The sequence below is a fragment of the Aquarana catesbeiana genome, linkage group LG05, assembly GCF_042186555.1.
Source record: "Aquarana catesbeiana isolate 2022-GZ linkage group LG05, ASM4218655v1, whole genome shotgun sequence".
Classification (NCBI taxonomy): Eukaryota; Metazoa; Chordata; class Amphibia; order Anura; family Ranidae; genus Aquarana; species Aquarana catesbeiana.
The window spans coordinates 641,523,446-641,547,579 of NC_133328.1; the positions used below are offsets into that span (position 1 = coordinate 641,523,446).

Below are 24,134 nucleotides of genomic sequence, written 5' to 3' on the forward strand. Positions count from 1 at the left end.
TTCTTCTTTGCAAAATATCTCAAGCTCTGTCAGATTGGACGGAGAGCGTCTGTGAACAGCAATTTTCATGTCTTGCCACAGATTCTCAATGTGATTTAGGTCTGGACTGTGATCTAAACCATTCCATTGTAGCTCTGGCTGGATGTTTCGGGTCGTTGTCCTGCTGGAAGGTGAACCTCCGCCCCAGTCCCAAGTCTTTTGCAGACTCATACACACTATAAGAAAATTGGGCCAACATTTTTGTCCAAAGAATTATCGTATGATTTTTGTATACTGTGTACACAACTTCCGACAGCCGATTCACACACATAGGTTGGACTTGATGGACTTGTGTATTTTCTCCAACCAATCTACTATGTGGCTAGGATTCCGAATTTTCGTACGATAGTTCCCAAAAGGACAAACTCCAAAACTTTTCTCGTACGGGAACAGAACGGATGATTTTTGTTTAATGTGTACCGTTTTTGCATCATTTTCGTACGAGCAAAATCAGAAAAGAGAGACTGCGCATGATCAGAAACAATAAACAACAACAAAAAAGCCTTTGTCGTATGAGAATTTTCATACAAATTTTTGTTCATCAGTTCCAATTTGCTGTAAAACAATGAGGATGATCGTTTACCCGATTTTCTTATAGTGTGTACCCCACTTAACAGGTTTTCTTCTAAGATTGTCCTGTATTTGGCTCCATCCACCTTCCCATCAACTCTGACCAGCTTCCCTGTCCCTGCTGAAGAAAAGTATCCCCACCACATGATGCTTCCACCACCATGTTTCACGGTGGGGATGGTGTGTTCAGGGTGATGTGCAGTGTTAGTTTTCCCCCACACATAACGTTTTGCTTTTAGGCCAAAAAGTTCAATTTTGATCTCATCTGACCAGATCACCTTCTTCCACATGTTTGCTGTGTCCTCCACATGGCTTCTCACAAACTGCAAACAGGACTTCTTATGACTTTCTTTCACCAATGTCTTTCTTCTTGTCACTCTTCCATAAAGGGCAGATTTATGGAGAACACGACTAATAGTTGTCCTGTGGACAGATTCTCCCACCTGAGCTGTGGATCTCTGCAGCTCCTCCAGAGTTACCATGGACCTCTTGGCTGCTTCTCTGATGAATGCTCTCCTTGCCCGGCCGGTCAGTTTAGGTGGACGGCCATGTCTTGGTAGGTTTGCAGTTGTACCATACTCTTTCCATTTTCCGATGATGGATTGAACAGAGCTCCGTGAGATGTTCAAAGCTTGGGAGATTTTTTTTATAACCTAATGCTGCTTTATACTTCTCCACAACTTTATCCCTGACCTGTCTGGTGTGTTCCTTGGCCTTCATGATGGTGTTTGTTCACTAAGGTTCTCTAACAAACTTCTGAGGGCTTCACAGAACAGCTGTATTTATACTGAGATTAAATTACACACAGGTGGACTCTATTTACTAATTAGGCGACTTCTGAAGGCAATTTGTTCCACTAGATCTTAGTTAGTAGTATCAGAGTAAAGGGGTCTGAATACAAATGCCCCCCACACTTTTCACATATTTATTTGTAAAAAAAATTGAAAACCATTTATCATTTTCCTTCCACTTCACAATTATGTGCCACTTTGTGTTGGTCTATCACATAAAATCCCAATTAAATACATTTACGTTTTTGGTTGTAACTTGACAAAATGTGAAACATTTCAAGGGGTGTGAATACTTTTTCAAAGCACTGTAAACGTATAATAATAATAGTGTGTGACTGTGGGGGGGACATTAGAGTGTAATTTTTTTTTTTTATTAAAAAATCATACAAACATACAGCTTATTAACAAAAACATATTTACACAAAAATAAACAACTAAACAAAAACAAGCGTGCTTACATCATCAAGTAAAAAAAATGTTTCCTGACAAGATAACATAGAAAGAAACATATTTTAATGACAACAAAAAAAGAGACTACAAACCCCGAACCTCAACTTAAACACATTCAAGGCTAAGAAACTTTATGAGATTTAATCGCCATCAGGATGCGATTCCAAAACCCCCCCATTAACCCCTCCCCCCACATCATTCACCCCGACTTCCACATCATTCACCTTGCATTCTGCACCAGCCACCCTCATTTCCTTCCCACCCCCCCACCACCAACCTCCAATCCATTCCTCACTCCACCCCTCGGCGTCCACTAACCTCCAGCCGCACTTCAGGAGGGAGGAGGACGGGTTGGCACCACCATACATTCTGGTCCAGCACCCTCCACTGCCTTCACTACACTAGGAGAAACAATAGGTGCAGACACAGACTTGACAACCACACTTTCTGACACTGACTGGAAGACCACAGACTGGGGGGACACTGACACCACAGAGGACCTCACAGACACAGATTCTGACAGGACAGAGATACTAGGATCCCCTGGTACAACCTCCGCCAACCCAGACTTTTCTCTATCCGGACGGAATAATTCCTTCACTAGCTCTGGCTTATTGTGCAAAGCCTCAGGCACCGGCTATAATTGTGACCAACCTTATCACATAGGTTACAATTAATGGTGTTACAGTCCCTCGCCAGATGCCCCAGTTCCTGGCACAAAGAGCACTTCTGTTCTGGACATTTAGAGGAGAAATGTCCCTTGACTCCACATTTATGGCACACCTTAGGTTGACCAGGGTAAAAGAGGGTAATCCTATCTCTACCAATAAAGGCAGAGGAGGGCAAATGCTGGACCACATTCCCACACACACTCAACCTCAATGACACCGACCACCCACCCATCCAGATTCCTCTACCATCCACAATCTTTTTTAGAGGGCACAAAGTTTCACCAAACCTCCTCAACCTGACCCATAAATGCTCGGGGGGTATAGACTCATTCCTAGTCAGGATAGTCACATTTTTTATCAAGGGCTGACGTGAGAATACCTTAGGGACAAGCCCGTTCCAGTCCGGCTGGCCTCCATACACATGCTCAAACCGGTCACAAAACAGATCCAGCGATTCTGGACGCACAAATGACAAATCATATTCAAAAGGAACCAGCCGAACTAATAAGAGAATAAATATCCTCCGCCGTAAATCCCATGGCTAGGATCATATCCACAACCAGCCTCCTGATAGGTGGAATACCTCCTCCTTCCCATCTGAGCTGTACCACATTCCTGCGTTTAATGGAAGGTGCGTTAGGTGAAAGTTGCACAACTTGATCCCTTCCACCACCAGCAGCATGACTTTGTCCCGACACAGCCTTAGCATAATTCCTAACTGGGACAGATGATACATTCACTGGTTACATAGGAATATTAACTGGCTGCATAGGAACCTCTGAAATCTGGTTTGGTAAATTACCCACCACTTGATCCTCTCTCCTCCCCTCCAGCACAACAGTCCTGCTCACCATAGTCCCAGAAGTATCACAGTTACCAGCAGTCCCATCATCAAGTAAAGTCTTCCATTTAGAAAAAACACCAGCTGTTTCAGCGTTCATATGGTTTTCCTGCTCTGCAGTTTCAATGTTCATGCGACATTCCTGCTCTGCACTGTTAGTGTCCATGTGGGACTCCTCGCAGCCAGCAGAAACTTCTCCATCTGGATACACGCTATCTCGTCCTGCATTCCCTGCTGATTGCTAGGATCTGTTGGCAGGTGCAATATCAGGAAAGTCACACACGGAAAGAGATTTTCAGCAATCATTCTTTTACTAAGATCTTCATATGATGAGTTGGTGCCACTCAAGGGAGATTCTATTTCTGTTATGGCCTGCAGCAATCCGCCATTTTCCTCAAACCCCCTCCTGAGATGACCCAGGCTGCTGGGGAGGGAGGGGGGCAGATACTGACTCAGACACGACAGATTCTGAGACAAGGGTACTACTGGGGCCACCATGTGAAGCCACTTCCTTACCCCCCATCCATACTGTCACCGTTGCTCTGGTATCCAACCTCTGGCTGGTACTGGCACAGGCACTTTCCTTCATCTGTTGGAATCTCTCCTCATTCTTACACTTTTCTCTGAACACACCGCTGTTTTCCTTCAGAGGAGCAACCAGATTCTCCTGCTTTTTCAATGCCTCTTTCAGAGACTTCAGTTTGGAGACTTCCCTCTTACTGTTTCAAGATTTACTATGCAGGGATTTCATTTTCCTGAGATCTTCTTTCATGACAGCAAGTTTCTGTTCCTCCTTAGCAATGCGGCAAAGTCTGTTCACCACTCTATCCTGGAAAACTGGTAAGGACTCCCCTTGCATAGGGACAGGCCCAAGATCCATTGCAGCTTGAGCACACTGAGTAGTACTCAGTGCCTCTGGAGTGTCTCCACCTTCATCTTCCCAAACATGGTCCATGCTTGCCTGGGAAAAGCCTGCATGAGAGGCCCCAGGCTTGCTGCTTCTCTCAGCTGAGATCACAGCAGAGTGAGCCAACAGCACCCTGCAGAACAGCACCACCTGGCGGAGAAGCTCCTATGGTGCAGAGACTGATGTGACTGGCTCAGTAATCTCTGTACAGCACTGCGGTATAAGTCAGAGCTATATAAATGTATAGTAATAAATGTATAGTGTGCGGCAGTGGGGGGGGGGCATTAGAGTGTAAGCTCCTTGAGCGTAGAGATGTAAATGATTCTATATTCCCTGCACAGCACTGTATAACAAGTGTCATTGATATAGAAATGTATAAAAAGAAATACAATGTATAATAGTAAATATATAAATAAAATAAGTAGGTTTCTTTGTGTGTAAATCCTTTGGAGGAATGAGTAGATGTATACTATGCAGAGTGAATGGACGTCTATTCATTCATCATCTCTTATTCCACAATAAAGCTCAGTTTTATTATCACAGCCTCTATATGTTACGTTCAGCACTCTACAATAAAGCTACATGTACATAAAAGTCCTGGAGTGACATAAAACAGTATAATCATAGCGCTCTTCAATACACATCACATTTCTTGTAGCAATTGACAATAACAGAGAACAAAGTGGTTTCACAATCTCTGGTTATGTCGTATCGGAGAATCCATATCTTCCTCCTCCAGCATCCCAGATTCATGAACAATGAGCTTTATGAAGTGTAAAGTTCTATCTACGCGGCACGCCGGTGAGCAGTCAGAGAATTGCCGAGTTAAATATTGTAAGTATACAACACCGGCAATGATGAACATAAATGTATTGTCATAAGGAAGGCTGGTTGAACAAGCGGCCTTCAGAGTAGAGAATACGATATCACAGATATGAATGATGTGTAAAAAGTAACTGAAAATTCCTCCTGAGAGAGAAATTAACCTTTTCTGTTTCTGCAATTGTTCATCTAGGACCATAGGTGTTGTGCTCGACCTATTGCATTAGGGTGTGCACCCCAGATCTCGAACACACATTCATTTCTCTGCAGCCTCAGCTGCACTGGACAGAGAATGAATGGGAAGTGCTCTGTGCTGAGCGGCTTCCTGTTCATTTACAAATTGAAGCATAGTAAACACCATTTACTATGCCTCAGTTAGGAATGGACACAGTGAGTGAGCGTGTTCACCGTGTTCATTTAGAAAAGGCAGGTGCTGGAAAATGACATAGCCCCCTTCCTCTGCTCTCCATCCTGAAACATCCCCCTCAGCAGGGGGGGGGAGAGGAAAGAAGCAAGCAGCACTGCAGGTAGGGGGCGCAACACAGGAGGAAGCCCGGGCAGTAGGGGGAATCAGTACCACATGTAGTGATTAGGGTGTGCCCAGGCACACCTGGCACACCCACTGCGCATGTCTATGTCTAGGACAGAGGTAGCCAAACTTTCCAACCCAGGGGCCAGTTTACTATCCTTCAGACTTTGGGAGGACAAGTGGAAGCAAACAATGCCATGTATTTGGTATTAGTGGGAGGAATAGTGCCCCAAGGTTGATACCAGGGGCGGATATAGTGCTTCATTGTTGGTGTCAGTAGAAGTAATAGTGTCCCATTATTGGCATCAGTGGGAGGAATCGCACTTCATTGTTGGTGTCAGTAGATCAGTAGACCATCATTGGCATCAGTGAAAGGAATAGTAACCCAACGTTGGTGTCAGTGGGGGGAATAGTGCCCCGTCATTGGTGTCAGTTGGAGGAATAGTGCCCCATCATTGGTGTCAGTTGGAGGAATAGTGCCCCATCATTGGTGTCAGTTGGAGGAATAGTGCCCCATCATTGGTGTCAGTTGGAGGAATAGTGCCCCATCATTGGTGTCAGTTGGAGGAATAGTGCCCCATTATTGGTGTCAGTGGGGGGAATAGTGCCCCATCATTGGTGTCAGTTGGAGGAATAGTGCCCCATCATTGGTGTCAGTTGGAGGAATAGTGCCTTATTAATGGTGTCAGTGGGAGGAATAGTGCCCTAACGTCCGAATAAAGACAAACAAAGGGCCACGTCTGGCCCCTGAGCTGCAATTTGGGGATCACTGATCTAGGGGGGCTCTCATCTGTACATAACTGACCTGTTCCTGATTTCTGTGTCTGGATAAAACAACTTCCTTCACTAGTCAATGACTCTCATGGCTGCAGTTAGCAGAGGCTGCAATCCAATCCATTCAGTTTTTTCTCCAGTCCAGCTGCTTCCATCTCAGTCTGAGCAGCAATTTTAGCTAGTATCACGAGAGTTTTTTATAAGGAAGAAATCTGGGGACAGGAGGTGAGGCTCTCACAGTCCTAACTGCTAGACTTTGTATGTGGTGCTGTGCATTACATAGTACTGCCTGCTGCAGTCTGTTCGCTGTGCTGAACCTCGCATTCCTTTGACCAGTGCTTCGTGTCACAACGGCTGCTATGTCCTCCCCAAATATTTTAATGAAGTACAGTCAGGTCCATAAATATTGGGACATCGACACATTTCTAATCTTTTTGGCTCTATACACCACCACAATGGATTTGAAATGAAATGAACAAGATGTGCTTTAACTGCAGACTTTCAGCTTTAATTTGAGAGTATTTACATCCAAATGAGGTGAACGGTGTAGGAATTAAAACAGTTTGTATATGTGCCTCCCACTTTTTAAGGGACCAAAAGTAATGGGACAATTGGCTGCTCAGCTGTTCCATGGCCAGGTCATTATCCCATTTACAAGGAGCAGATAAAAGGTCCAGAGTGCATTTCAAGTGTGCTATTTGCATTTGGAATCTGTTGCTGTCAACTCTCAATATGAGATCCAAAGAGCTGTCACTATCAGTGAAGCAAGCCATCATTAGGCTGAAAAAACAAAACAAACCCATCAGAGAGATAGCAAAAACATTAGGTGTGGCCAAATCAACTGTTTGGAACATCCTTAAAAAGAAAGAACGCACCGCTGAGCTCAGCAACACCAAAAGACCTGGAAGACCACGGAAAACAACTGTGGTGGATGACCGAAGAATTCTTTCCCTGGTGAAGAAAACACCCTTCACAAGGGTCTGCAGTTAAAACACATCTTGATCGTTTAATTTCAAATCCACTGTGGTGGTGTATAGAGCCAAAAAGATTAGAATTGTGTTGATGTCCCAATATTTATGGACCTGACTGTATATGAAATTGTAGTTTATTTATTTATTTTTTAATTGAGCCTTTGTGCTGAGGTTTATGTGTGCCTGTGAGCCTACCATTAGTAGCAATTCTTAAGACACATTTTCTGGGTATGAGGACTGTAGCTCATGTCTATAGTGGCTCAGGTTCTATTTAACCACCTCACTATTATCATGATCTGGCCAATGCCAACCATTTGGGAAGCTTATTTTAAAGATTGCTGGGGAAAAAAAAATATATTGCAATGTTACAAATTGCCCAACTGTGTAATAATCCTTTTTACTTGTAGCCGTCATTGCTTCAGATGTTATATTTTACCTTTGTGGTTGAAGTCGTAGATATATTTCGGGCAAGGCGTGGACACCCAACTTCCCGGCTCTCCTTCCGGCCAACACAGTATCCCGTCCCATTCCGAGCGACAACCTCCATCTGCAGAGAAAAGGAGGCAAAGAATGGTGAGATCATAGGTCAGGGGAGGTTACCTAGTTATGCTTTTAATATACAGTAAATATAAGCAAGTACGCATTTTTGGATTTATGTTTCCAGACCCATATTTTAAGATCATATATTATATCCTGCTTTGGAATCACCAGAGGGCAGTGTTTTGCAGTGCAAACAAAACATAGAGAAACTCTTCTCAAATATTATTTCCCCACAGGAACCCCTAAAATAATGTTTAGGTCTCAAGAGACCCCCTGCAGGAGCCCCTGCTTTACCACTTTTTTGGGGTGATCAGTGAGAAGAATGCTCCTTACATTGGTGATCAGTGGGAAGAATGCTCCTTACATTGGTGATCAGTGGGAAGAATGTCCCTTACATTGGTGATCAGTGGGAAGAATGTTCCTTACATTGGTGATCAGTGAGAAGAATGTTCCTTACATTGGTGATCAGTGGGAAGAATGCTCCTTACATTGGTGATCAGTGGGAAGAATGTTCCTTACATTGGTGATCAGTGAGAAGAATGTTCCTTACATTGGTGATCAGTGAGAAGAATGTTCCTTACATTGGTGATCAGTGGGAAGAATGTTCCTTACATTGGTGATCAGTGGGAAGAATGTTCCTTACATTGGTGATCAGTGAGAAGAATGTCCCTTACATTGGTGATCAGTGAGAAGAATGTTCCTTACATTGGTGGTCAGTGAGAAGAATGTTCCTTACATTGGAGGTCAATGGGAAGAATGTCCAATGTTTCTTACATTGGTGATCGGTGGGAAGAATGTTCCTTACATTGGTGATCAGTGAGAAGAATGTCCCTTACATTGGAGGTCAGTGGGGAGAATGTTCCTTACATTGGTGATCAGTGAGAAGAATGCTCCTTACATTGGAGGTCAGTGGGAAGAATGTTTGTTACATTGGTGATCAGTGGGAAGAATGTTCCTTACATTGGTGATCAGTGAGAAGAATGTTCCTTACATTGGTGATCAGTGAGAAGAATGTTCCTTACATTGGTGAACAGTGGGAAGAATGTTCCTTACATTGGTGGTCAGTGGGAAGAATCCTTACATTGGTGGTCAGTGGGGAGAATGCCATCCTTACAGACACCTAAAAAGATCATTGGAACCATGTGGCATTGGCACCCATGTTGAGGGCATGTGGCCTGGTATGGTTCAGAAGGGAGGCCTGCATGCTCACCCTCACCCCCCTTTCTTGGTCTGCCAGGCTGCAAATGCAAAGGATCAGATATAAGTTTTTCCTTTGATATCCATTGTATTTAAACGGAATTCGCAATTTTAATTGTTTCACTTTAAGCATTACTAAAATTGCTGCTTCCCACCAAACATTGCATGAAAATTGTTTTTTTTTCCAAGCTTTGGTACATGTTGCCCCAGGCAATGCCCAGCCACTCCATGTCTTTTTTTTTTGGGCAATCCCTATGCCTATTAGCCCAGAAAATGGCCATTACCTTTTATCGTTCGGCTCCTACTGATTTTAATGGGGTTCGGATTCAGCACCCAAACTTTTGGTAAGTTCATGAACTTACCCCGAATCCAAATCCGGGGCATTTGCCTGGTCACTAGTTAGAGCCTATTCTACCATCGAAAATCCACCACAAACCACCTTAAGTTTGGTTTTCCTGCTGATTCCAATTCTGTTCACCAAAAGGGCCAAATTTTAACAAAATCTTTCAATTTCCACCCAATTCTCTCAGTTTCATTCATCCCTAATCCGGAGCAGAAATTTGGAAAGATGTCATCCTATGGGAGGGGTTTGCAAACTTTCTAAAGGGCCAGCTAACTGTCCTTCAGACTTTAGGGGGTTCAGACTGTGGCCAGTGGGGGTAGAAACTGTCCTTGTGTCAGTGGAAGGAATAGTGCTCCATCTTTGGTATTAAGGGGGGGTTCCCCAATGTTTGTGTGATCAGGAGGAATAGGGCCCCATCTTTGGTATCAGTGGGAGGAATAGTGCCCTATTGTTGGTGTCAGTGGGAGTAATAGGGCCCCATTGTTGGTGTCAGTGGGAGAAATAGAGCCCCATTGTTGGTGTCAGTGGGAGTAATAGGGCCCCATTGTTGGTGTCAGTGGGAGTAATAGGGCCCCATTGTTGGTGTCAGTGGGAGTAATAGGGCCCCATTGTTGGTGTCAGTAGGAGGAATAGGGCCCAATCTTTGGTATTAGGGGTTGAAATAGTTCCCCAATATTGGTGTCAGTAGGAAAAATAGCACCCCATTGTTGGTGTCAGTGGGAGGAATAGTCATCACGTGCCTGACGAAGGGGTCCTGCGTGACTCAGAAACGTTGCACTACCTGTTTTGTGATGTTATCATGCTTCAATAAAAAATAGTTTGGACAATACTTGGCGATCCGTGGTGTACTGGCAAATATCCTAAATGTGGCTATCTCAGTCCAGTCTCCAGCTGATGGTTGCTGCAGGACCCAAAACGTTTAGAGCTTTATCCAGGAACGTGTGCGATGGGAATATGGGGTGTTACGTGGGAGTAATATTGTCTTGTGTCAGTCAGAGGAATATTGCCCCAAGGGTTGAATAAAAAGCAAGCAAAAGGCCGCAGTTTGGAGACCATTGTCCTAGAGGTAGAGGCCATGTAGCATATGAAAATCTGTTCCATGCTGTCTAAAAAGAAAGGTAAAAAAATGTTGAATGGTGTTCTGTTTGGATGTCCAAATGATTCTCATATGCTGCATGGACTAGACTTTGACCCCGCCCCCACCTCCCCCATCTCCCTCAATAGCAATACTCAGATTTAATCCTATAATCACAGCAAGGGCTACAAAGTCGTAATCTAGTCATATTTAGTACAAGCACCGAAGCAATAAAACCAAATTAGGTTTTTATTATTGGCAGCTCCTTCTTGATCAGGTAGATGAGGAAACTAATCTGCAGCCCCGGTCCACTCGGCCTTTCCGGTAATTGGACTGAAATTGTGGCAGATTGTTTGGGAGGTTTTCTGCTTTGCGTTTATTATGGTAACCGCTGTGTGGGATGAATTGGCCATTAGCAGTCTCATAGAGGCAGCATAAGGGGGAGCCGCTAATGTCTACTGCAGTTCATCTACAATGTGATTCAATACAGGGGTGGCGGTCTTCGTGAAAAACCACTTGTCTCTTCTTCATTATTTCAATTAAGGGAAATGTAAAATTGTTTGAAAAGATACATGAAGGGTTGAAGGGACAAAAATGGTCAAATACATGAAAAATCATGTCCACCTAGAGGAAGCAAATGGAAGAGGGGGAGGGGTGGAGGAATACCGGACTGGCTGGTTGAAACCCAGATACATGCCACTCCTAGAATGTATGAGTATTAGTATAAATGTACGAGATCCCAATATAAAAACTTTATTTGCTTCAGTCTGATTTTATTTGTTTTTCCAAACAAAATAATAATAAAACATATCTAAATCTTTCAATACTATTACGTCGTCAATATATTGTAACAAATACAAATATAGGATAATGGTATATATAAATATAAGTCAAAATAAATATAACAGATATGCTGAAAACCTAATAAGATCGCCGAATAAGGAAACTTAAAACATAAAGTACATAGCTGTCCCTAAATACCGTCAACAAAACATGAAGGAAGAAGAAGGAAGAAAGAACAAAGAAGAAGGAAGGAGGGAGGATGATGAAGAAGAAGGAAGAAGAAGATAGAAAAAGAAGGAAGAAGAAGAAAGAAGAAGAAGGAGGAAGGAGGATGAGGAAGAAGAAGGAGGAAGGAGGATGAGGTAGAAGAAGGAGGGAGGAGGATGAGGTAGAAGAAGGAGGGAGGAGGATGAGGTAGAAGAAGGAAGAAGAAGAAAGAAAAAGAAGAAAGAGAAAAAAGAAGAAAGAAGAAAGAAGAAAGAAGAAGAAGCAGAAGAAGAAGAAGAAGAAGAAGAAGAAGAAGGAGGGAGGAGGATGAGGAAGCAGAAGAAAGAAAAAGAAGGAAGAAGAAAGAAATAAAGAAAGAAAAAGAAGGAAGAAGAAAGAAAAAGAAGGAAAAAGAAAGAAATAAAGAAAGAAAAAGAAGGAAGAAGAAAGAAAAAGAAGGAAGAAGAAAGAAAAGAAGAAGAAAAATAAGAAAAAGAAAGAACAAAAAGAGGGGAGGAGGATGAGGAAGAAGAAGACAGAAGAAGAAAGAAGAAGAAGAAAGAAGAAGAAGGAAGAAGAAAGTAGAAAGAAGAGAAAAAGAAGGAGAAGGAGGAAAGAAGAAGAAGATGATGAAAGGAAAAAGAAGAAAGAAGGAGAAAAGATGGAAGAAGAAGAAAGAAGAAAGGACAAAGAAGAAAGATGAAGGAAGAAGAAGAAAGAAGCAGAAGAAAGAAGAAGGAAAAAGGAAGAAAACGAAAGAAGAAGAAAAAGAATGAAGCAGAAGAAAGAAGAAGGAACAGGAAGAAAACAAAAGATGAACAAAGAAGAGGAATAAAGAAAAAGGAGGAAGAAGAAGACAGAAGAATAGAGAAAAAGTAGAAGGAGGAGGAAGAAGAAGACAAAAGAAAAAAGATTAAGAAAGAAAAAGACCCCCCCGGTGATAATCTGCATATCCCCCCCCCCCCAGGTGATAAGCTGCAAAAAAACCTGCGACAGGCGGCAACTACCACATAAATAAACAACAACGTAACACCCCCCCCCCCCAGGTCCATTGAAGGGTAGACTGCCGAACGGCCAGTCCCTGGTGTCAGGAAAATTGGGGACTGCTGCCCTAGAGTGTCTGCTTTCAGAAAATGTGGAATATTTTGGGGTGGGATTATGTAATCTTCAGCCCAAAAATGATTTTTTTAAACAAGTGTTTAAAAAAAAAATGCAAAAAGGTCTCCGGCAGGGAAAGGGTTTAATGGCAGCCCATGGATGGTGTTACCATCTACAATACACAACCCAGGGGCTGAGTGAGGGATAAAACCCTTATTGCAGCCTTTTCAGCGCCTGCATAGAACCGGCGCTGGGAAATTCAAACCACCGCTGCCAATTTTTACAACCTCATTTGGTTTACTCGATGAAAGCGTCTTGTGTGGAATCATCATGGCGGGCCTCCGGGGATGGGAAGACTCTCTTCTAGTTTATTAGGAAATGGGCAAGATGTATTACTGAACAACGTTTAATAACATTTCAATCTGATTCCAAATATTTACCGGAGGAAGAGAGACGCCGCTTAATGGTGCGTTAAATTGGGAATTTTCATCGTACGCGGCTTTTCATTGGCTCAGGGCAGTGCAATCAGGTCGATTTAAAGGGGACTTCCTTGTTCAAAACTTTCATTTTATTTTGATTTTAGAGTGATAAGGAGCACAAGAAACAAACATAAGGGATTCAAGGTGTCAGTATGACGATACAGATGAGATAGGCAGTACAATGTTATTTATTTATTATTGGTATTCATACAGTGCTGACCATATATACTGTACATTCACCACAGTCTCTGGTGTTTTCCAAAGTGGAAACTCAGTGAAACGCGTAGACTGATAGAGGTCATCTGTCTAGATTAAGTTAGTTTCCCTTAATATACTGTATAGGGGGTTGCAGTTTTAGTGGGTTTTTACATTTTGTATGCAATAAAAGATCTCTCTTTTTACAAAACTGTATGTGGTTGTGAAGTAGTACATAGATACTGCTCATAAGCTATACTTAAAATCCCATATCTCCTTCTTGGAACTCTTCTGTCCTTTGTCCTCAGACTTTCCCTAAGAAGCTTGGTGGGAGGGCAGTGCATATGGCTTCATGACGCGTTTCTCCCCCTCTCATGAGGTCCCCCTTCAGGAGAGCCCTACCTAGCATTTGGGTGGAACTCGCCTCGGCAGGTTTCGTGAAGTCCGCCTGGTTTCGACCAGGTGGACCACGAATACCCCAGTCCCCGTCTTGAACCCTGGAGGATCAGGGCCTGGGTCCTTTCTCTTCAGAGCTGGGTCATGTGTTACACCCTCTGCAATGTTTTTGTGTTACTCACTTTTTATATTGCACCCGGTGTTTAGTTTTGCACACTGCACTATGGAAAAAATAAAAAATAAAAAATCTTCACCCTCGAGATTGATGCAAAGCTGCAATAGGATGTCTGCAATATTGGTGGATTAAAGATTTCTCTGATGAGCACATCCTTTTTTTTTTTTTTTTTTTTTTTTACTCTTTTTTTTTTTACTCTTTTTTTTTTTGCTTCCGCCTGCCTTCTGCTACTTGCCCCCAGCTCACAATCTTTGCTCCCCCACCTCCTCCCCATGTGTATTGCAGGCCGTCTGAGATAGGGCTCTGTTTACCCAAATGACAACATTCGGGACATATACTGTATATTTAGTGATATATCATTTTTTAACACCTTATCCAAAGTATTTATAGTCTTCTTTATACAACTGTAAGATAGTGCTGGCTTGTTTCCTGCTTATTCTTCACTGACAATTCTATTATTTATTTTATTTTATGATGCTGGTTCTCACAGTAGCTGAAACATCGCACAGAAGGAAAAGCTCCCGGCATATCTGAGCTGAAGCTACAGGCTGGAGGATAGAAAGAGTAAAACAATATTTTCAGCAAAGAAAAGAACTTCTGACACAATGGCTGTTATGTACTCGGGGAACACCAGATACAACGTGCCCTACTTTTCCAAAAGGGAAAAAGTATATTTAACCGCTTCAGCCCCGGAAGAATTTACCCCCCTTCCTGGCCAGAGCACTTTTTGCGATTCGGCACTGCGTCGCTTTAACTGACAATTGCGCGGTCGTGCGACGTTGCATCCAAACAAAATTGACGTCCTTTTTTTTCCCACAAATAGAGCAATAAGCGTATGTTGATTGGTTTGCGCAAAAGTTATAGCGCCTACAAAATAGGGGATAGTGTTATGGCATTTTTGTTATTATTTCTTTTTTTATCAGTAATGGCGGCGATCTGCGATTTTTATTGTGACTGTGACATTATGGCGGACACATCGGACACTTCGGACACTTTTGACACTATTTTAGGACCATTGTCATTTATACAGAGATCAGTGCTATAAAAATGCACTGATTACTGTGTAAATGACACTGGCAGGGAAGGGGGCGATCAAGGGGTTAACTGTGTTCTAGGGAGTGATTTTAACTGTGGGTGGTGGGGGGGGTGGGCTACCATTGGCATGACAGAGATCACTGCTCCCGATGAGAGGGAGCAGTAGATCTCTGTCATGTCACTAGGCAGAATGAGGAAATGCCTTGTTTACCCGTTCTGCCACTCCGTGACACGATTGCAGGACACCAGGGGACATCGAGTCTACGGGACCCACGGCCACAATCCCGCCTCTTAAAGGGGACGTACCTTGTACGCCCATTTGCCCAGCCGTGCCATTGTGCCGATGTACATCCTCGTGCGCTGGTCGGCATGCGGTTAAAGTGAATCTGTTAGCTTGCTCATACTGAACAAAGGGTGGGAGTCTACCCAATTCTATAGATCAGTCGTAGGCAACCTCGGCCCTCCAGCTGTGGTGAAACTACAAGTCCCATGAGACATTGAAAGACCCTGACCATCACAGGTATGACTCCCAGAGGCATAATGGGATTTGTAGTTTCAAAACAGCTGGAGTGCCCAGGTTGCCTACCCCTGCTATAGATCATAAGTAGAGTGTACTTATACTATATAGACAAAAGTATGTGTACCTCCCTCCAAATAATGGAGTTCGGGTGTTTCCAATGAAGGTTTTTGTTAATAATATATAATACAAAGACATTGTAGACAATTGTGCTCTTCCAACCTTATGGTGGCTGTTTGGTCAAGACCCTTTTCTAGCATGACTGTGCTCCAGCTTACAAAGCCAGCTCCATATAGACACACTCTAAAACCTCGTGGAAAGCCTTCCCAGAAGGGTGAAGGACCTTCCAGAAGGGTGAAGGACCTGAAGCCACAAATGGCGACCAACTCTATATTAATGGCCATGGTTTTGAAATGAAGGGCGACTCTATATAAGTGGCCATGGTTTTGGAATAGAGGGCAATGTAGTGATCGAGTATATTAATATTATATTGGGTTATTATAGATAATTAATTAGTAAGTATTATTATAATGATGATGTAAGTACTCTTCCGCAGCAACCCAATTCTTCCAGAGAGATGCACTTTATTGACTTCCAACACAGAACAAAGTCCAAAGTCCACAGATGACAAAGAAATCCGACAGAGGAAATATAATTCAGAAACCCATCTCCTAGGCCTGTGCGTTCCCAGCCATGCACAGACAAGCCCCACTCATACACATACAAGCCTCACTCACCCATACACAGATGAGCCTTACTCCCACACTAAATGCCAGCTTGAATGTCCTCTATGAAATACTAGTCCACTAGGAGGGAGTTTCTGCTAGGTCAACCCAAAATACTCTTTGATCTTATTGTTACCCCGTCAAGTCTAATTACCATCAATAAATACTTCTACTATGGTCCTTTAAACAATGTACCCTTTGAAATGTTCAATTAGGTTTCCAGACCATACCTCACCTCACACACCTAGGTAGACTTGCATATGATTAACACATCAAAGAGTCTTCAGCTGTTCCCTTGCTATGTTAAAATTCAGTTGGACAATGCAACTGAATTTCTGGTCAGCATGGTACTCCAATACAATATTATACATAAATTGGCCAACATATTACAACATATACCCCCACTTGGGTCGGTTCTAACAACTAGAACTGACCCATAAATCAAACAACAAAAAATATCATTACGATTTAAGGTACTGGATGCTTTTCAATGGCTCATATAAAATATGAAGTTGAAACTGGTTACATCTCTCTTCGCCAGCCTCTAAAATATCCCCATGAAACAGTTATTAGATAATATAACTTTTAGACCATGACTAGAAAAGGATTTGGTAAACGTCAGTGGCCCATATAGCTGTTAGGCCTTATTATATCACATCAAGATCTTGAATATTGCGCAAAGACGAGCTGATGTCACAGTCCATTCTTCGGTCTGACTTCATCACATCTCTCACCATCTCACTGAAAGTAAACTTGGTATGCTCTGGGAACTCCAATCCACATAAGTCCAGGATTTTCTCATCTCCAGGCTCAAGCTTTCCATTTTTAAAGATACTTTTACGCAAACACTCTACTTTCATCTTTACAGTAAGAAGAACTATCAATGTACCAGCACTCACTTTCAAGGTCAAAAGGTTTGGATATGGCAGTAAAAACTGTGCTTCAAACTATTTTCTTGCACTTGACATTCATGAGTCCATCTTGCAAGCATTTTACAATTCACATCTGCTTCTTTCCATTTCCACAATTTGAACAAAGATGACCGGGTAGTGTACCCGTCAAGTACCAGAATTTGTTGATTGCCAGCCACAATTTGCTTTTGTAATTTGCTGTAGGCCGACCCCTCATTGTCTTCAATAAAGCAGTTACTTGGATCATTCAGTCCATAATTACACTTGAATGGTATACCAACATATACATATACCCCCACACGATGGTTCAGATAGAATCAGCTTGACATCAGTGTTTATCAGATCTTCTATCCAGACAAAGCGGCAGTGGAAATTCTTGCCAGTATCTTCACCATGAAAGGTAGAAAGGTCTTTTCCATCCATATATGTCATAGCCTTTAGCATATTATAAACAACTGAATCAACAAAGTTTCAAATCATGACTAGAGTGATGAATTTCACTCACCCCTCTTATAAATTTAGGAAAACCACCCAACATACTATAATTTATGCTATGCCAAGCCATTGTGCAGCATCTCACCTTAGATGTCAAATATATTGATCAATACGCATTATGTAATATGTACAGATGTTATGAAAATTATTTTAGGTTAAAATGCCTCTCTTTGGTTTTAAGATAAAGTTCAAGAAATAAAACAAACAAAAATAAAAAATGAAAAGCAAAATATATCAGGAAAAGGGAGAAAAATTAAAAAAATTAGGGCGTTGAAGAAAAAAGAAAAAAAGGTCCATTGCTTGATGAATTTCGAGAGAGTCCATGAATGCTTTATAATTCCATGTATAGTGATATATTGTCTATTCAGCATTTCTCCCATAATTCTCCCACACTATTCAATTTCAGACTTCTGCTATTCACATGCAAGCATCTTCAGACATCCCTGAAAAACAAAACTCTCCAACAAAACTAATTAGCGAGGTCCTTAAACATTGTTTGAAGTTAAAACAAAACACTATTTACACGTTTACAGTTTGGAGCTAATTCACCCCCACTGCTAGAGAAGTGTCATCTGCATTCAAAAACAGATCTGCAGAATGTACATCTTGTACCCCCTTCAACTGCTGTAATAATTTATCACGTTCCCCTCTCATCTTGTCATACTCAATTTTCAGCTGGTCATATTTATGTTTTAACTGAGAGAACGGTATCCAAGTCTTGGACCTTTTCTTATTATTATTTTGGTCAGCTCTGTTTTTCATATTAATATCACCTATGTTTGACCCGGAGTGTCCTCTCCGGGTGTTATCATAGGATATTATCTTCTGATCTTTATGCTCAGTATTTGTCCTAAACAATGTGGCTAAATCAATTTTGACAGCCTGCTCATTTGACTTTCTCCATAAATGGTCTGCTCTCAACAATATGTCTTTTAAATCATGAGGATTTGGGGTAACTAATAAAATATTTTGTTTGATATCTTCATGCAACGCATCTAGAAACATACTCATATGTATCAAGCCACCACGCTCAAATGCAAGATTATTACCGACCAATAATTCCATAATAGTTGCTATCCTGTGTGACAATTCATAGGGAGATTCATTTTGCATTTGTTGGATCTTTCCATGAATAGTAACATCAGAACGTACACCATACAAAACACATAATAATTCCAGTAATATGTCCCTTGTCCTCAGAGGCTGAATACAGATTTGTTTAATTCTCATCCAAAGACCACTTCCTACAGAATGTTGCAAAACTCTTTCTAAGTCAGATGGGTTGAGATTGTACATATCTCTGACTTGCTGCACGTCACAAAACCATTTTAAAAATCTGTTTAAATCATGGTATGGAACCATTCCTATTTCTTTAAGAATTGCGTCTAATTCTTTTGGTTTGAATGGCTTCATTACAAGCTGAACTTCACCTGTATTATTATTATTGTTATAAACTGTGGTAGTCACAGTGGGGGCGGCTGGTAATGAATTATCAGATTTAATATGAGGTTCTGTTTGCTGCAGATTGCTGAATCCAAGATTTGATGCATATCTGCATTCCTGAGATCTCTTCTCTAATTCCATAATTCTTAATTTTAATCTCTCATTTTCCTCTGATAATTCATCACAACGTTTAGATTTCTCAAGTAAAGCTTCTCCAATGGTAACCGCATGCAATTTTAAATTTACTGTCTCAGTGTCTGATTGGTTTTGTAACCTCTCACAAACATTGTTGCTATTATCAACTGCCTTCTGTAACTGGGTAATTTCCTCAACCTTATAATTCAAAGAACTTTCCATTGTTAGACAGCAAGATAACAAGCCCTGTATAATACAACCTTTTCTTTTACTTTCTGAAATTTTGCTATCAAAAACATTTTTCTCTAAAAATTCCCTCATCATCGTCCACGTCTGCTTACATTTTTCTGGAATTTCATAAGGACCGCCATGGCGCTTAATACATTTTAATACCCATCTGTTAACTTTATCAGAACTGACACTAGCTTCACACTGAGTAAGCATTTTGACTATATTATTAATAATTAAAAAAAAGAAAATATTTTACTCACCGCATTAGTTACTCCTTTGGCTTCCACTTCAGGTCTTCTGGTACACGACACAGTCCTTTTTTTGTTGTTGTTTCCGGTCTCCAGAGAATAATTCTGGGGTTCCCAACTTGTTTAAATTTGTAGATCAGACTCTCTTATGTCACAACCAGACATTCCAGACATTAGAGTCACAGCACAGCTCTTGGTTCTTCATCAGACTTCTGTCCACCTCATAGGATTGTTGTCACCACCGACTTCTGTTACTAAGTCCGAAAATGCTCTTCTGGTCACATGAACGGCACCAGATGTAGTGATCGAGTATATTAATATTATATTGGGTTATTATAGATAATTAATTAGTAAGTATTATTATAATGATGATGTAAGTACTCTTCCGCAGCAACCCAATTCTTCCAGAGAGATGCACTTTATTGACTTCCAACACAGAACAAAGTCCAAAGTCCACAGATGACAAAGAAATCCGACAGAGGAAATATAATTCAGAAACCCATCTCCTAGGCCTGTGCGTTCCCAGCCATGCACAGACAAGCCCCACTCATACACATACAAGCCTCACTCACCCATACACAGATGAGCCTTACTCCCACACTAAATGCCAGCTTGAATGTCCTCTATGAAATACTAGTCCACTAGGAGGGAGTTTCTGCTAGGTCAACCCAAAATACTCTTTGATCTTATTGTTACCCCGTCAAGTCTAATTACCATCAATAAATACTTCTACTATGGTCCTTTAAACAATGTACCCTTTGAAATGTTCAATTAGGTTTCCAGACCATACCTCACCTCACACACCTAGGTAGACTTGCATATGATTAACACATCAAAGAGTCTTCAGCTGTTCCCTTGCTATGTTAAAATTCAGTTGGACAATGCAACTGAATTTCTGGTCAGCATGGTACTCCAATACAATATTATACATAAATTGGCCAACATATTACAACAGGCAACTCTATATCAATGGCCATGGCTTTGTAATTGGATGTTCAATGGCTCAACCTTGTGGTAACAGTTTGGTGAAGACCCTTTCCTGTTCCAGCATGACTGTACCCCTGTGTACAAATCCAGCTCCCTAAAAAAATGGTTTGACCAGTTTGGTGTGGAAGAACTTGAGTGTCCTGCACAGAGCCCTGACCTCAACCTTACTGAACACCTTTGGGATGAACTTACCTGACCTAAAAAATGGGGACACATTCCCACAGACACTTTACAAAACCTTGTGGAAAGCCTTCCGAGAAGAGTGGAGGATATTAAGCCGCAAAAGGCGACCAACTCCATATTAATGGCCATGGTTTTGGAATAGAAGTCAACTCCAGATTAATGGCCATGGTTTCAGAATTGAGGTCAATTTCATATTAATGGCCATGGTTTTGGAATGGAGGGCAACTCCATATTAATGGCTATGGTTTTGAAATTGAGGTCAACTCCATATTAATGGCTATGGTTTTGGAATGGAAGGCAACTCCATATTAATGGCTATGGTTTTGGAATAGAAGTCAACTCCAGATTAATGGCCATGGTTTCAGAATTGAGGTCAATTTCATATTAATGGCCATGGTTTTGGAATGGAGGGCAACTCCATATTAATGGCTATGGTTTTGAAATTGAGGTCAACTCCATATTAATGGCTATGGTTTTGGAATGGAAGGCAACTCCATATTAATGGCTATGGTTTTGGAATAGCATATCCAACAGCTAAACCTATTGACAACAGTTTGGTGAAGACCCTTTTTCTGTTAAAGCTTGACTGTGCCCCTGTGTACAAAGCCAGCTCCATAAAGACCTGAAGTGACCAGTTTAGTGTGGAGGAAAATGACTTTCCTGCACAGACCCCTGACCTCAACCCTACTGAACACCTTTGGGATGAAATGGAACACCGATGGTGAGCCAGGTCTTCTCATCCAACATCAGTACCTGACCTCACAAATGGGCTCAAATTCCCAGACACTCTCTAAAATCTTGTGGAAAGCCCTCATAGAAGAGTGGATGATGATATAGCTGCAAATGGAGGAGGAGAACTCCATATCCATGGCCCCATGGCCATGTTTTTGAATGGGAAGCTCATAAAATGTGATGTTCAGGTGTCAACGTGTTTTTGGTCATACAGTGCATCTTCTACTCACTCCATGCTCCCACCACACTCAGGCAATTACACAACAACAGCTTACAAGACTGATGATTGGTTGCTCAGGCAGCAAGCACTTACTCTTAAATTGGTAGTTGCTTGTGGTTCCATACATTGGTGGCCAGTGGGAGAAAGATCCCTTATATTAGCGGTCAGTGGAAGATGGATACTCTTACATGGTCAATCGTTGGGAAGATTGCCCCTCTTACAGACAACTAAAAAGATCACTTGTTACTGTGACACAGAAATGGTTCATTGTTCCAAAAAAAAAAAGAGAAAGAAGCACTGTCCTTAATACTTTTTTTTTATTTGCACTAACATTTACATTTTCAGGACAAGCTTTCAAGGTGCCCCCCTCTTTTCAGTTCAAGCAGTACTGATACACACATTTTTTGAAAAACTTTAAAGTACAACTTTACTCAAAAAGTAAAGTCCTGCTGGTTTGCTCCGTTCCCCCAGCCTGTATGTAGGTGGGGTGCAGCGCGGTGCGACAACAATAACACGCACAGTCCAAGCGCGATGAAAGTAACTTGTGTTGAATTAATGCAAAGACAGTTCACAATAAACCAAGCAGAGAGACAACCCAACCAGGAACACTCAAAGATCCAGCCGCGTGTAGAGAGGAGGTTTCAGCCGAACTGACAGCTCCTGTTGTGAGGGGTAGAGTGTGACCTGGCTGCCTCGTGCCCAAACAGGAAGATGCCCAGAGAGGTTACAAGCCCAACGCTTTCCTTCCTCATCAGGAACCTTTCCCTGCTGCTAATTCTACCAACTACCTACCAGGCTAGGTACCTGTCCCTACACAACCCACTCGCACCAAGCCTGGGAGCCAGGGCCTTAAATAGGCTATACTGTCCCCAAGATGGCTGCTAGATTCACATGGGTCGGCAGCATCCAATCAATTGCTTTCCCAGTGACCCAGGAACCCATAGAGGAACCACGTTCCTCCTGACTTCCTCTCCAACTGCAGTGCCACTGCGGAATAGTGCCATAGACCGCACCTGCCTACATATAACTGGGGGGGGGGGGGTGGGGAGGGAATAACAATTTTTTTTTTTTTTGGTACCTGCTCCCACTTTTGTAATCCGGTCTACTTTCTCCACTGCAGGTGGCCCTATTCCATAGCAGCACTGCAGCAGAGAAAGTAGACGGCACCTGCCAACATGTGACTGGGTTACAGTTTTTTTTGGGGGGAGGGAATACCAATTTTATATTGGTAACCCACTCCCACTTCCACAATCCTCGCCGATGCCCTTACCCCACCCCCACGTCACGTCTTCCAGGAGCACAATTCACAAAGCACCGGGCGAGCTTCCGCATGTGCAATGGGGAGCTGGCTGTGGTTTCTCAGGAAACCACAGCAAACTCCTAGATCCAAGATAGTGGCACCGGGGACCCAGAGGGGTATGAAGAACTGGCTGCAGGAAGACAGTGCTGGACCCCAGGCACAGGTAAGTACCTGATTTTTAAAAGTCAATAGCTACAATATTTAGAAAAAAAAAAATAAATAAAACTTTTTAAAGAAGAAAAAAAAACAAAAACAAACCGAAGTTCCTTTCACAGAGGTGAAAAGGGTTATAAAACTGTTGGATATGGATACTGATTTAAAAAAAAAAAAAAACAGAGGTCCACATTTAGTCCACTTTTATATTTAAAGTTCCCTTTAAGAACCAAACCGTACAAGTCTTCCATGCAGGTGTCTGCTTAAGGGAGTCCATCTCTCCAGGAAACCCTAAACACCTCTGGAGTCTACAGCCTTGCCCATCATTGCAGCCTTTTCCATCAGTACAGCCTAATCAATGCCCATCTGCAGCCTTGCCCATCATTGCAGCCTTATCAGTGCCCATCTGCAGCCTTGTTCATAATTGCAGGCTAATCCGTGCGCATCTGCAGCCTTGTCATTGCCAGAAAAGACCGAGCCGGATCTCCAGTGTACTCGGCTCAGTTCGCAGTCACGTCCAGTCACGCCCAGTCCTGCCCCTTGGCTCAGCTCCTATGATGGACATAACCCCGGTCCAATGCCAGGACGTCAACGCTAGGAGCCGTTCGGGGGGTGGGACTGGGCGTGACTGCAAGCCGAGCCGAGTACAAAGGAGATCGCGGCTCTGTATTTCGCTGGCGCTCGTTCCCTCCTTCCCTTCCGAGGCAGCCCTATATCGGCGTATAACACGCACACACGATTTTCCCGATATTTTAAGGGGGGAAAAGTGCGTGTTATACTCCGATAAATACGGTACCCCTTTCGGTAGTAGGCCGCTGTAACTTGATAAAAATTATTTAGAGTACACATCTCTTGTATGCCCTCCACAATGCACCCATTTGGATTCCTCTTCATGTGTTCAAAAAAATGTAATACCATATTCCGCTCCTTGATATGGAGGAAACAGGTGCCTCGTATCAGGATGGA

At 42.3% G+C, this 24,134-nt stretch overlaps 1 protein-coding gene across 1 annotated transcript in view; it reads right to left on the minus strand.

The window, feature by feature from the left end:
* The window catches only part of PTH1R (parathyroid hormone 1 receptor), a 438,047-nt gene that overhangs the window by 100,372 nt on the left and 313,541 nt on the right, over positions 1-24,134 (minus strand). The window contains exon 3 of the mRNA XM_073632443.1: positions 7,802-7,912. Within this exon, the coding sequence (XP_073488544.1) occupies positions 7,802-7,912 (111 nt within the window). The remainder of the gene's footprint in view (positions 1-7,801; positions 7,913-24,134) is intronic.